The sequence below is a fragment of the Natrix helvetica genome (genome assembly GCF_964273705.1).
Source record: "Natrix helvetica genome assembly, chromosome: 2".
Lineage (NCBI taxonomy): Eukaryota > Metazoa > Chordata > Lepidosauria > Squamata > Natricidae > Natrix > Natrix helvetica.
Genome location: NC_138552.1, coordinates 70,813,445 through 70,827,853, shown reverse-complemented (window position 1 = coordinate 70,827,853; position 14,409 = coordinate 70,813,445). Strand labels below are relative to the sequence as shown.

The window sequence follows — 14,409 nt, the reverse complement described above, 5'->3', positions numbered from 1 at the left end:
ACATTCCAAAATTTCAGCTTCCCTGCAATTTTTTACGGAGGCAGCAGCTCAGTTTCTACACAGCATGACAGACCGGCCGAGGGTCTCCGTGCGCTCATGTCGGGTGGGACAGGACCTTCGGCTCTTGTGAAGCTGTTCACCCACGGGCCCATTCAGCGGGCCGCGGAGAAGGAAGGTGGCAAAGCCAGCGAGAAGCGGGGAAAACAACTCCATCGCTACGTTTAGGGGTTCACAGCCCCCCCCCCCCCACTGCTGCTGGAGGAGCAGTTTTAACCGCCAGTCTCACAAGAAGAACCCAGCCCTTCCACCCGCTGAAGGCGCGCGCGCGACCCGAGCCTTCCCAAAGGCGCGGCGTCATCGCATTCTCTTCCGCGCCTGCGCGCTAAGCTAGGTGAGTCGGGAGTACAGTACAGCAGAACACGCCGAGGCGAGGGCCGCGGCGCCACCCTGTTTGGAAGAGAGAGGGTGGATTGGCCAGCGGGAGCGGGGAACTTCCCGAGGTTTGGGGGTGTTTCCCCCCCCCTGTCAGGCGACATTTAGAACTGGCGGAAAGGGGAGCGAGCGAGTCCTCCCGCTTTCAAGGATGGTCTTCGAATCGGTGGTAGTGGACGTTCTGAACCGGTTCCTGGGCGATTATGTGGTGAACTTGGATAGTTCCCAGCTCCAGCTGGGCATTTGGGGAGGTAAGCCAGAGACCGGATTGGAGCCCAGCCCGGCCTCGTCCAAACCCCCTTAAATTCAGAAATCCCCTTTCTGTTCAGGAGGCGGTGGCCGGGCTTCTCCCCTTCGCAGGGCGCGGCGGCTAGTCTCCTGGTGCGCCTGCTCGCCCGCGTGGTCTGTGTCGCTGGCGAGCGCGGTCCTGCCCGAGAGACGAAGAACCGGGGCGGACTCTCGTTCGTCCTCGGCGAGCGAAGCCCCGCGAGCGGTCTCTAGCTGAATTGCTTAGAGTTGTTTTCCTTCCAGCACGGCCAGGCCTTCTCGTCACCTGTCATGCCTTGACTTCTCCCGTGTTTGCTCTTTTTTTGGAAGTGACTGTCCTTTAAGGGGAGACTGTAGGAGAGAAGTTAAGGCCTCGTTCCAGTGTGCTCGAGAATAAAGAGGCAGTTGTGTTAAACGAGGTGTAAAAATAGTGTTTTCCCCCCGTGTACTGCGTCTCTCGTTCCGTTTGTGGTGATTTTGTTTGAGTGGGTGTGGGAACCTAAGTACTGCATTGGAACTTAATACTGTGGCCTTCGGTTAATACGCTGCTTTGCTTAGATGCATTATTGGCATGTTCATTCATATTTAATTTTAAAAGGTGCCTGATTCCCGAATGACACTTATCACTTACATAATTAAAGAAAACAAAAAGATAACAACGTGCAACAGGAGTAAATACACATTCCCTTGCAGAAAATCAGCAGATAATCAAACTCCAGTCCTGGGAGTGGACCATGTTGTCAAAGACTTGTAGTCTCAAAGGTGCTTTTGAAGAAGCTTCTTGAATGAGAAGGGGGAGGGAAGAAAAGACAAAAAAACCCAGGAAATCCAGTTGCCTCTTGAAAAAGCACCTTTGGCACAACTATAATCTGGATGATTGAGAATCTCCATAGGCAAAAACTGGTAGATCCTTGTAGAATGGGAGCCTATGGATTGCTTTTTCAGAGAGTAGGCAATGGGACAAAATCTTGCAGTGACAATTTTATTTTATTGTCATTCAAGAATAATGATAAGAAACGTGCATGTTATACCTAATACAGGTAGTTCTCAGCTTACAGCAGTTTTGTTGTGACTGTTCAAAGTCACTGAAAGAAGTGACAATCGTTTTTCATAGTTACAACTTTTGTAGCACCCCCATGATCATGTGATCAAAGTTCAGATGCTTGGCAACTGGTTCTATTTATGATCTTTGCTGTGTCCCGGAGTCAGCACCTTTTTCAACCTGCTGTCAAGCAAAGTCAATAAGGAAGCCAGATTCATGTAACAACCAGGTTACTAACTAACTTACCAACTGCAGTGATTCACTGAACAACTGTGACAAGAAAAATCGTAAAGTGGGGCAAAGCTGACTTAGCAAATGTCTAACAACAGAAATTAACAATAGAAGTTTTGGGCTCAGCTGTGGTTGTAAGTTGAGGACTACCTGTATGTCTCTGCAATTTGAGTTGTTTTCAATCACAATTCTTTCATTGAACTCCCAATTTGTTACTGAGGTAGTAATTCAAGCCAGATGTAGTTTTGGCAAGGTGCTTTAAGAAATTGAGTATGTACCACATGGAATATATATGTGTAATTCTCTGAACACAGTAATTACTCATTTTAGGATATGAATACCTTGGAGTTGCTGAATTGTTTGCATTGTTCAACATATTTGGCCTTTGGTTGATAATCCATAGATGGGTGAAATATTTTCTGATGCTAGGCCATTGATTTTATCAATTTTCTCTTTTTTGGTCCAAAACAATTACAGAGGAAATAAGAAATAGGAAACCAGGAGAGCAGCTGGCGATGGCACATGTGTCCACAGAGAGGGCTCTGTGTGTCACTTCTGGCACGCATGCCATAGGTTTGCCTTCACAGATTTAAACAGTTCTCACATAAGAATGTTTCTTATTTAAAATAATTTTATTGATTTTTTAAAATTTATGGGAAAGGGTAAGTGGATATACAGAAAATTTTGGCAATTCCATCGTGCTAGAAGTAGAAATCTCTCCAATTCTCACAACTTTTACAGAAAAGAAAAAACAAAAGATAAAAGATAAGCAGAAACAGCATCTTATTATACATTGTATCCAGCATGTGTTCAATCATCTCTTTTGCCACTTTCTAATGTATCAACAATTACAATGATATTTCAAATACATTTATTTTTGTGACCTGAGTCTTCCCAATATTGTTCCCTCCCCCTGTCCCCAGGCGGAGCAGCAGCCCCTCCCTCCCTCATGTCTTGTATATTGTCACCTTTTTCACTACCTCTTATATTTTCGTCCTCTAGGAGGGCACTATTTTTTTAATGAAGGCCTCTGCCTCCACAACTGTATGTATTCTAATTCTATTTCCCTCCCAGAAGATCAACATTCCTTCTGGCAATAACCATCTAAACCAAACTCCTTTATTATATAATTTCTTTGATAAGGAGGAATACTTCCTCATCTTATCTCTTATTTTTTTTTTGGAATTTGTTTAAGAATGGCAATTTCTTTATCTTTATATTTTAGTGGTCCCCCCCTTTGGGCTCCCAAAACCTCATCCCTCATGGTCTTCCTAAGAAATTTAATGTGGACTTCCCTTGGAACATTATGTGTTCTGGCATATGCTGAGTTAATCCTGTAAACCAGCTCCATATTCCACCACAACTGTTCCTTATCTCTCTTAATGTATTCTGCTAAGATTGTACTCACGATATCCTTAAGATCTTCATCTTCTGTCTCCGGTAGGTTCTGGAATCTGAGAAAGAAGGACATTCTTTCAAGTTCTATCTTTACCATAAAATTTTCCAATTCTGTATTCCCCTTCTGGACTGCCTTAACCTCCTCCCCCAGCCCGGCCGCACCCTTTTCCAGCACACCAATTCTCTGTTTATTTTCTGTTGTTTGCTGCTGTACACCTTTGAGCTGTTCTCTAAAATCTGCCACCTCTTTTTTCAATTCATTTTGTCCCTGCATAAGAGCCTGGAACATTTGTATAACAGATAAGTCTTTTGAGTTCTCTCCAGTCCCTTCTTGTTGTGAGAATGATGAATTTTTTGTCTGTTGAGTCGTTGGGCTGGATGTAGAAGATGTAGGTGCCGACGCTGCCTTGCCTGAAGGTGGTTTTCTGGGCCCCATTTGTCTTGAGTTCAGAGATGACTGTAAATATTTTGCAAAAGAAATGGCTTCTGTGAGGCGTGCAGCCGAGCAAATCCGAGAAGACAGGCAAATCCAAAAGTGAAAGTTAATCCTCAGTCACAGTTCCAAGCCAAGAAGTCACAAGAAAAAAAAACCAATTAATCCAAATCCAGAAAGACCACATAACAGGAGAAGCTCCAGGAGTCCTTCAGGGGGAATAGTAATATAAAGCCAGACTTTCTTCAAGGTAGTTTCAAAAGGCAGACTTCATTTATAAGTGCGAAGAAGAAGATGGAAGCAGGCCATCTTAGCTCCCCCTTTCACAGGGAACCAGGGAGCAGAACATCAAAAATTTCCATAAAGTTTTTAAAACAACTCAGCAATCGCCTCTTGCAATTGTAATATAAATCTTTTCACATAGTTAGTACAAGTGACTAATTCAACTTTTTTTTCTCTCTCTCTCCATTCCGAGATTGAGAGATAGTCCAAATGCCGCTTTGCCTGAGAGGGGTGAAAAAAAAACCCTCCAATCTTCCAACTTCAAATAGATTGAATCCACAACTTACAAAAGGCTGCTGTTCATCAATTAAAAGGGGTTAGGGAGATTGGAGCAAACTTCTCACCTCCAGCACTTCAGCCGCTACTTCTAATTAGTTACTTCCTTCAGGAATCCATTCAGCGAAGGTGCTGCTATGTACCCCCCACGCTCCCCGGCTCCTGAGGCGAAGCTGGAAACCCCCCCATGGCTGCCGCCGATCCGGGGATTCCAGCAAGCAGGTGGAACCCCCGGCAAGTGGTCCATCCAATATCGCCTGTGCTCCTAAAAGGAGCCCACCGGAGAAGCGAGCAGCGGACCAACGTCCGTCATCTTCAGAAACCGGAAGTGATCTCTCATATCAATGTTTCTTAAAGGATGTATGCCCTGGGTAGGTAATTGAAGTAGAAGTATTCCAAGATGTCTTGCAGCCCTATTATTCTACAATTTTTTAATATGTTAGGTTTATTTTCTTTCTTATGCTAAATAAATAATGTCAGCAAAATAAAGGTACTTTTTCAGAGCAATTTCCAATGTCCATGTGAACCAAATTGAAGCCATTTGGGAGTTTCCTACTCTGAGAACCTATTCTGCCCTACATACATCCTTTTGGCAGCCTACTATTAAAGTACAAGTAGTCCTCAAATTACAACCACAATTGATCCCAACATTTCTGCTGCTAAGTGATACATTTGTTAAGTGAGTTTTGCCCCATTTTACGACATTTCTTGATACAGTTGTTAAGTGAATCACTACAGTTGTTAAGTTAGTAACAAGTTTGTTAAGTGAATTTGGCTTCCCCATTGAGTTTGCTTGTCAGAAGGTTACAAAAGGTGACCACATGACCTCAAGATATTGCAATCATAAATATCAGTCGGTTGCCAAGCATCTGAATTTTGATCATATGACCATGGGAATGCTACAACAATTGTAAGTGCCATAAATCATTCTTTTCAATGCTGTTGTAACTTCAAATGGTCACTAAATGAACTGTTGTTAACTTGAGGACTACTTCTATTGGGAGGAAGCATTTCAGGTTGCTTGAGAGGAAGAGGTGAATTTAAATTTGCTGCGGGGAAGATAGTGAAATATTCTGTAGCTCTTGGAATGCTGTGCAAATTAAATTGTAAAAAACAACTTGGTTTTTTTTGTATGTTATAGACAGCTTATTTAGCTCCTGATATAATTTGTGATTTTAGAATATATGAAATGCATCTTCAATCTGTTCTTAGATAGTGTATATATTTTTTGCAAAGTAATATGAACTTAATAAATATTTCAAATAGCATCATAGTTAAACAGAGCCCAGGAAGCAAGCTACCATTTCTATTATAAATAGTATTGGAAATAAGAGAATAGAAAAAAGAGAATACTAGAAAAGCATACCTAACACTAACGGTGTTATTTGTGGTCAGGGATATATTGTACTGTACTGGTGTTTAAATTTAGAGTGATTGAAATACCAGTAAGAAAATCCATGCAACTATAAATACAACAGCATTACATATTAATCATTGGTTAGGGAATTTGCTCAAATGATACAGCACCTATCTTCAAGTTTGAAAGGTAGTAGTAATTTTGCCTCTGTTTTCTAATATACTTTTTATCACTTTCTTCTGTGTATGTGTGGGGGAAATAGTGAAACTCAGTGATAGTACCTATACTTTTATTCATAAAGTCCTGACATTTTCAGGTAGATGCTTAGTTTAGTAGGTGCAACAATTGGTTCAAGTTCTAGCTCAGAAAATAAGAGTTGGCCCCATCTCACGTGACTGGTCACTATGCCGCTTCATTACAATAATTTTCATGCAATATGTAGCACCAGAACTGTCTCCTTTCTTTCCCTGAAGTTGTCTCTCCAGTGAAAGATACCCAAAATAAGAGATTTGTTCCACCATTATGTTTGTTTGTCATCTGTCAACATTGACTATTTACAGTATGGAAGAAGAAAATGCCCAATATAAGGAGAAGGAAAACGTCTGTTTAGTGGCTTGTCTTCTGGAGAGAAGGGAGAAAATCCCACCAGAAGTGGGATTGAGAGGGAAATATTGCCAATGGAACATAATCTTACTTTACAACTCCAGAGGAAGCATTATTACAGTATTTGCTCTGGATTTCCATTTAAGGACTAGGATGCTGGCCTCAACTAAATAAATTCTAGTTACATTTCAGTTAGATTACAGATTTTTTTCTTCTACTGGGTTGCCTGAAAACGACATAGTTCATTGCTATACATTTCAACAACATAACTTGATTATGAAATAGAATTTTGCATCATGTTTTCATTATCTCTGTATTTTTATACTTGCTCACACTTACTCAAACTTTTCCATCACCTAATATTAGATGAGCTCATGTTTTCTGGATTATCATTGTGGTTGATTAGTATGGTTGGTACAACTGAATGTTCTATTGATGTTCCATTGCTGGGAAATGCTTATTCCCCCCCCCCCCCCCCCAAGAATTTTACTTGGTCTTGTTCATGTAGCCTTTAAGAGGACCTTATAGCTTTTTCTGTGAATGTCTTTGTTGATTTTCTTACTGCACTCCTTAACTAATTATTCCATTGTTTATGTTTTACATCATCTTTGTTGTAAGTGGTTTTTATGTGAAGGTAGCCAACAAAGCAGTTTCACATATTATGAAGATGCAATATAAATGGCACACAATATTATACTAAGTGGATCAGAAAAAAATGTTAAACTTTAGTGAAAACTAAATTATGATCATTCAGTTAGTAAATGACAATAATAAAACACATTAGTCTTTCTGGTATGTATCGCTGCTCTTGCTATTACCGTATTTATCGGCGTATAACACGCACTTTCCCCCCCCCCGAAAAATAGGGGGCAAATGATGTATGCGTGTTATACGCCGATACTGTTTTTACAGTAGCCTGAGGCTGCCTCAGCCTCAAGCACACGTGACCCCATTACCCCGCCTTCCTGAGCGCGCTTCACCGGTTCGCGTTCTGCGATCCCCAACAGCAGCTGCTTTTCTGTGCGCCTGGCGTTTAAAACATCCGGCTATCTATCTAAACGCCAGGCACACAGAAAAGCAGCTGCTGTTGGGGCGAAGCGCTCCGCGATCCTTTTCTGTGTGCCTGGCGTTTAGATAGATAGCCGGATGTCCTAAACGCCAGGCACACAGAAAAGGATCGCGGAGCGCTTCGCCCCAACAGCAGCTGCTTTTCTGTGTGCCTGGCGTTTAGATAGATAGCTGGATGTTTTAAACGCCAGGCGCACAGAAAAGCAACTGCTGTTGGGGCGAAGCGCTCCGCGATCCTTTTCTGTGTGCCTGGCGTTTAAAACATCCGGCTATCTATCTAAACGCCAGGCACACAGAAAAGCAGCTGCTGTTGGGGCAAAGCGCTCCGTGATCCTTTTCTGTGTGCCTGGCGTTTAGGACATCCGGCTATCTATCTAAACGCCAGGCAAACAGAAAAGGATCGCGGAGCGCTTCGCTCCAACAGCAGCTGCTTTTCTGTGTGCCTGGCGTTTAGATAGATAGCCGGATGTTTTAAACGCCAGGCGCACAGAAAAGCAGCTGCTTTTGGGGCGAAGCGCTCTGCGATCCTTTTCTGTGTGCCTGGCGTTTAGATAGATAGCCGGATGTCCTAAATGCCAGGCGCACAGAAAAGGATCACGGAGCGCTACTCAGCGGGGTGTGGGCGAGAGGAGGAGAGACTGGCTGAATATTCTCTCCTCTCCCCGGACACCCGACTAAAACGCTTTCTTTCTCCCGCGGAAGAGCTCGGGCGGGCGAAAGGAAGCGCTTTAGACAGCGGGGTGTGGGTGAGAGAAGGAGAGAATGGATGAGCCGTCTCTCCTCTCCCCGGACTCCCGACTAAAAGTTAATTTAAAAAAGTTCTAAGCTACCCTTATTTTGCTTCAAAGTTCTTTATTTGAAATTTAAATTTTTTTCCTGAACTTTCCCTCTTAAAATGAAGGTGCGTGTTATACGCCTGTGCGTGTTATACGCCGATAAATCCGGTACTTGCCAGATCACTAAGTGCCCTGTCTAAAATTATTCTCCAGGTTATTTTATGTGAAGATCAACACTTTGGATTAATTTTTCTTTCTTATATCCACTTATCACTATATAGATATGAGAACTATATAATTTCTACTTCCTTGACTTATTACAAATGTGACATCAACCAAGGTGACTTGTCCTGGCATCTGAGTGCAACATGAAACCAACTTAACAGCTAGCTGAAGCTAATTTAAGTCTGCACTTTATCTTAAAACTTACAAGTTACAGAAGTTGTGATTTTAATAATGCGCCAACTTCTGTGGCCCAGCAGATAAATAATTCATTCTCTGACTATTAGTTGACTTTATTAAAGGCATTGCTGCCTACAGGCTTTGGATATTTTTTCAGTGAATTCAGGGAGTGGTTTTTATGTGTGCATGTGTGATTATCCAGAAGTAGATACAGAATGAATTTACATGGGCAATTCTCTTTTCAAAGGTGCAGTTCGTTGCCTGAGAACTGCACCTGGCCTTTGGAAGGTGCCAGTATAGTGTTCCATGCAACCTTCAGCTCCACTCATCTGCCCATCAGTCAGCTACTCAGAAAACTATATCAGATGACCTTTGGTTAGAAGGGAAGCAAAATCCTACTGAAAACTGTTGTGGCTAGCCAATATAAAACTGATTTTCTTCTTTTTTGCTAGAAGAAAACAAAAAGCCCTTAGATTCTCTTTTCCTTTTGGTGAAGAAACTGAAAATCATTGTTTTGGTGATTAGCAATATCATGGCAACTTCATCAGAAAGAAAGAAAAAGTTTATATGTACTGTAGACCAGTGATGGATGGAGAGTTTTAGTTTTCAATTCAAAGAAATCCCGCAAGGCCTCATTCTTCTCTGCAGTGTTCCACCCAAGATTAGCATGCAACTTGCTGCATATTGCTATAGAGTATTTCACATATACATACTGGTATGATAATGTTACTGGAACTCTTGTGTAATGTAGTTTGGTTTGAGCAACGTAAATGTGTTTGCTGACTATTGAAATATTGTAAATTAAGTTTGTTTTCTGATTATGATTTTTCCCCCCAAATTTCTTAATAGGAGCTGTAGCACTTAAAAATCTTGTAATAAAAGAAAATGCATTGGTAAGTACTAAAGTGCCTTTTGCATCATAGTCCTTCATAAATACGTGTTTTTATGCTGTCTTAGGAATTAATTAAAAATATTTGTGCACATTCTGGGCTCTATGCTGTTAAAATAATAATGTTTTAATCATTGAAATGTAATAAAACATTTATCTTTACAGTATCAATTTGATGTCCCCTTTAAAGTTAAAGCAGGTCATATTGGTAAGTAGAATTCCCAAGCTTCTTACAATAATTAATTAAATTTGTATTTTTAAAGACATGGTATTAGAAATGCATTGGTTCATCATGCAGCTATTATCCAAAACAAGGAACCATAGTAGACAACATAAAAATAGGGTAAAAATATGTTGCCTATTATGGTTCACCATTTTGGTTAATTAGCAGATTATTAATTGTATTGAATACATAAAAATATCTACTTGTATTCTTGGTTAATCTAATCTGGCTTCTTTATATACAGATAGTCCTTGATTTACGACCACAATTGAACCCAGAATTTCTGTTGCTCAGTGAGACATTTGTTAAGTGAGCTTTGCTCCATTTTGCAATCTTTCTTGCCACAATTGTTAAGTAAATCACTGCAGTTGTTAATTTAATAATAGCAACAGCACTTAGACTTATATACCACTTTACAGTGCTTTACAAATAACATGGATATTAAGTGAATCTGGCTTCTCCATTGATTTTGCTCGTCAGAAGATCACAAAAGGTGATCACTGCAATCATTATAAATATGAGTCAGATGCCGAGAGTCTGAATTTTGATCACATTACCACGGGATGCTACAACAGTTGTAAGTGTGAAAAAACTGTCATATGTCACTCCTTTCAGTGCCGTTGTACTTTTGAACAGTCACTAAGTGAATTGTTGTAAGTCGAGGACTACTGTATCTGCTATATTTTATGTATCTATTTTTTGAATTTAGATTCAAATATTGAGGTTGTATTTTTTTCGTGCTTTCAATAAGTTAGTAGTCATTATAGGTCGGAGTTTGTTGTTATCTGTAAAGCCCTGCATGGCATAGGACTTCGTTACTTGAGGGGCACCCATTTCCAGTATCTCCAGTGTTATCTACCTAGCCAATTTTGGGCACTTTGGATTCCTTCAATTAAATATTGCCATCTGGTGGGTCCCTGGAAGAGTGCCGGCTCTAGGGAATGAAGTGCCCTCTGAGATTTGATTGACTCCTATCTTGCTGGTGTTCTAATGGCTTTGAAAGCCCATCTCTTTGCCAAATCTTGGGCAAGAATGATTGAGGTCCCCTTTTTGGTTGTATGGATTGGTTTTTTGCTCCTACCAGTTTGCATTCTTCTTCTATTATTATTATTATTATTATTATTATTATTATTATTATTATTATTATTATTATTATTATTATTATTATTATTATTATTATTATGATAATCTTTGGTGAGATTCACAGCCTTTGGGGCTGGTTGGCAGCTCAACAGCTCGAGTCCTAACCAAAGACCTAGGAACTGTTAAGGTAATGTCGGAGGATATAAGTTGCTCCAAGTAGGGCGTTTTTTTTTTTTGTAGAGTCAGAATGTTCAAGTCAGGTAAATTTAGAATTTCCAAATAGCGTGGTAGCCCTTTAGGTATTGCTCCAAGGGCTCCAATTACAATTGGGACAACACATGATTTCTTTTTCCACAGTCGCTCAACCTCAATTTGCAAGTCCCGGTATTTTGCGAATTTTTTTCTTGCTGCTTATCTTCAATTCGGGCATCACCAGGTATTGCAGTGTCAATGAACCATACTTTTCTCATTCTCTAAAACCTTCCCAACCTGATGATCCTAGTGGTTTTTGCTGTACTCAAATCCAAACTTTTGGCACAATTTCCAGTGAATAATCTTAGCAACGCAGTCATGGTGTTGTAGGTAGTCAGTTTGTGAAATTTTGCTGCACCCGCTGATCAAGTGGTCGACTCATCTTTCTCATTAAAAGGCGACATTTGCTGTTGGCAGTAACATGTTGAATTTTTGCCTTCATGCAATTTGTGGCTAAGGCTTGTTCTTGAACTGCCAAAATAAAGCCACCTGTTTCTTTTTTCAGTACTCCTGATCTTAACCAGTTTCAAGTTAGTTTTTGGTCAGCTTTGCCTTCAATACTTTTCAAGTATTGGCCATGCATAGCTTTGCTTTTCCAATTTTCAGCTCGCTTCTCGATTACTTCTTTCTTATATCCAGCTTTTAACTTAGTTGTCTTCAAAAGGCCTCCTTTATTTACTTCCTTAATCATTGGTTCTTCACTTTTCTGGATGTAATCATTCAAGCTGTGTCTTTCTTCTTCCACAGTCTGCTTTACTTGTAGGAGTCCTCGACCACCCTGTGCTCTTGGTAGATACAATTGGTCAACATCACTTTTAGGGTGCAAAGCATGATTCATTGTCATAAGCTTCCTTGTTTTTTTGTCCAAATTGTCCAACTCCATCTGGGTCCAGTCAATTATTCCTGCAGAGTATCGAATTACAGGTATAGCCCAGGTATTTATGGCTTTTATGATGTTTCCTCCACTCAGTTTGGACTTTAATATCTTGCAAATTCGTCAAATGTACTTGGCTGAGGTTAATTCCTTTACTTTATTATGCATTAAGTCAGAGGCCTCTAAAATCCCCAAGTACTTATAGCCTACTTCTGGTTTTACTGCCTTTATCATGTCTTCATTCTCAAGTTGTCTTCCATCATCTTCTAGGATCTTGCCTGCCTTGGTTGCCATTGTTGCATATTTGTCAATTCCAAACTGCATACCAATGTCTTGGCTAAATTCTTTTGTGCTTTCAATTAATAAATTAAGCTCAGCTTTTGTTTTACGAAACAGCTTGAAATCATCCATGTACACCAAGTGTGAAATTTTCAGTCCTTTCTTGCAGGTTCGTATCCACAGTTCACCTTCTTCAAAATGGTTGTCAGTGGTAGCATTGAGAATATAAAAAGTAGGGGTGAAAGGGAATCACCCTGGAAAATGCCTCATTTAATTTCAACTTCACCCAGTTCTTCTCCATTAGCCATAAGCTTCGTTTTCCAGAGGTTCATTGAAGTTTCCATGAATTTTTGTATGTTGCTGCTGATGCCAAAGATTTTCAGGCATTTCTTGATCCAGCTGTGGGGAACTGAATCAAACGCTTTCTTATAGTCTATCCAAGCCATAAACAGCTTGGTTCGTCTTTTCTTTGAATTCTTTAGGATTAGCTTGTCAATCAGCAGTTGGTCCTTTGTTCCTCTTGAATTTTTGCAGCATCCTTTCTGTTCTACAGGAAGCAAGTCATTTCTTTACAAGTATTCGTAAATTTGGTTTGCAATGATACCAGTAAGGAGCTTGTATGTTGTTGGCAAACAGGTGATTGGCCTATAGTTTCCAGGGTCCTTTTCTTTTTCTTTATCTTTTTGGATCAAAAATGTCCTTCCAGTTGTCATCCATTCATCATTTTCAGGTGTTTTTAAGATCTGGTTCAGATCTTGTAAGTGCCTTTAGCCAGAAACTATGTAGCTCATCTGGTCCAGGTGCACTCCCATTCTTCACTTTTCTTGACTGCCTTTGCACCATTTCTTTTCTTATTTTCACATCTTCCATTTTATGCACTTTAATAGACTCCTCAACCGGCTTGATCCATTTTGCATTTATGTTGTGCTTCTTGTTGTTTTCCCACAAATTCTTTCAGAATTTCAGAGCTTTCTCTTTACCAGGCTTTTCATTTGTTGTTACTCCATCTCCACTTTCTAAGCTCTTATAAATCTGGTGCTGATTTGCTCTGAATTGTGAGTTTTCCTTGAACTGAGTTACTCGATTTTCATACCGTTTAATCTTTTCAGCAATGGCAACAACCCTCTGCTTCAGCTCTTCTATTACTACCGCAATCTCCTTATTCTCCAAATCGTATCTTGCTTCCAGGCTGCTTTTGACCTGCTTGTTCTTTAACTGACCTTGTCTTAGATTCTTTAAGTTGCTCAAGTCTCCACGAAATTTTTTGATCTTCAATTCCAACCGAATTTTCCACTTAGGCTTCCCCTTCTTGCCTCTTTGGTTCCTTTGTATTTTCAAACCCAATTCTTTGGTGGTTATGAAGGCTGCTGCATACATCAACTGCTTTGTTTCAGCTAATGTAGTGGTTTGAATGGTTTGCACAGCCTCATCAATCTTTTTTAGTACATTTCTCAATTCTTTCCGGTTCACTTGGTTCAGCTTTGGCAAATGTGTTCCTTCAGCATCTTCCATTTGATGCTTTACTTTCTCAGTTAATTGAGCACTATCTGTTGGTGCTTGCTCTTCAGTGCTTCCTTGTTCTTTATCTTCATCCATTTCAGCAGCCTCTTCCTCCCTTTCTTCCTCAGTTTGCTTTTAAGTCTGCAAATCATTTTTTGAAGTTACTCTTCTTTGTTGGTATACTCAGACCATTAGTTGCTTTCTCTTCGATTCCTGTTAATTCTGCTGTAGTGAAAAATTTGTGGCTCAGAATTACACGTTGTTGGTCCATTAGCCTTTTCTCACTGATATCACAGTCCATGTGGTTCACCTTCCAAATCTGATGCATTCGTTTTTGAAATCCAAAACGAATTTCTGGCTCAGACTGATAATAAGCTTCCATAATAATGATGTGTTTTTTTCCCCTAGTCCAGATTTTTTGCTTTTTTGCTTTTTTTTCCAATAGCTTGTCAGCTCCATGCCCCAGTTGTCTAGCAGAGGGAGCTGAGCCCTGTAGCTCATTTTGTGCACAATGCCCAAGAGCCATAGCATCCAACGGAACCCTTGTTAATCCGGGCGATGGTTCAGCCGGCATACATTTCATTTTTCTCATATTCACCATGTTTGAATGGGTTGTGGAGTAAATTTTGTCTGGCCCTTCACGTAACACCTGTCTGATATGGTTGCACCTGTTCAGCATAGCCCTTAGGATCACTAGACTGCGTAAGCCCTTCCACCATGACAAGGTAAAGCTCCTTGGAGG

General features: G+C 40.5%; 1 protein-coding gene across 3 annotated transcripts in view; it reads left to right on the top strand.

Moving 5' to 3' along the window:
- The first annotated feature begins 326 nt into the window (after nt 1-326).
- VPS13A (vacuolar protein sorting 13 homolog A) overlaps nt 327-14,409 on the top strand; it is a 138,276-nt gene continuing 124,193 nt past the window's right edge. For 2 of the 3 annotated variants that reach the window (XM_081942022.1, XM_081942021.1), the window contains exons 1-3: nt 329-683; nt 9,417-9,460; nt 9,622-9,664. In XM_081942022.1, coding sequence (XP_081798148.1) covers nt 584-683; nt 9,417-9,460; nt 9,622-9,664 — 187 coding nt within the window. In that variant the 5' untranslated portion in view covers nt 329-583. Of the gene's footprint in view, nt 684-9,416; nt 9,461-9,621; nt 9,665-14,409 lie in introns of all 3 variants that reach the window. The other variant, XM_081942023.1, reaches the window with a different exon arrangement.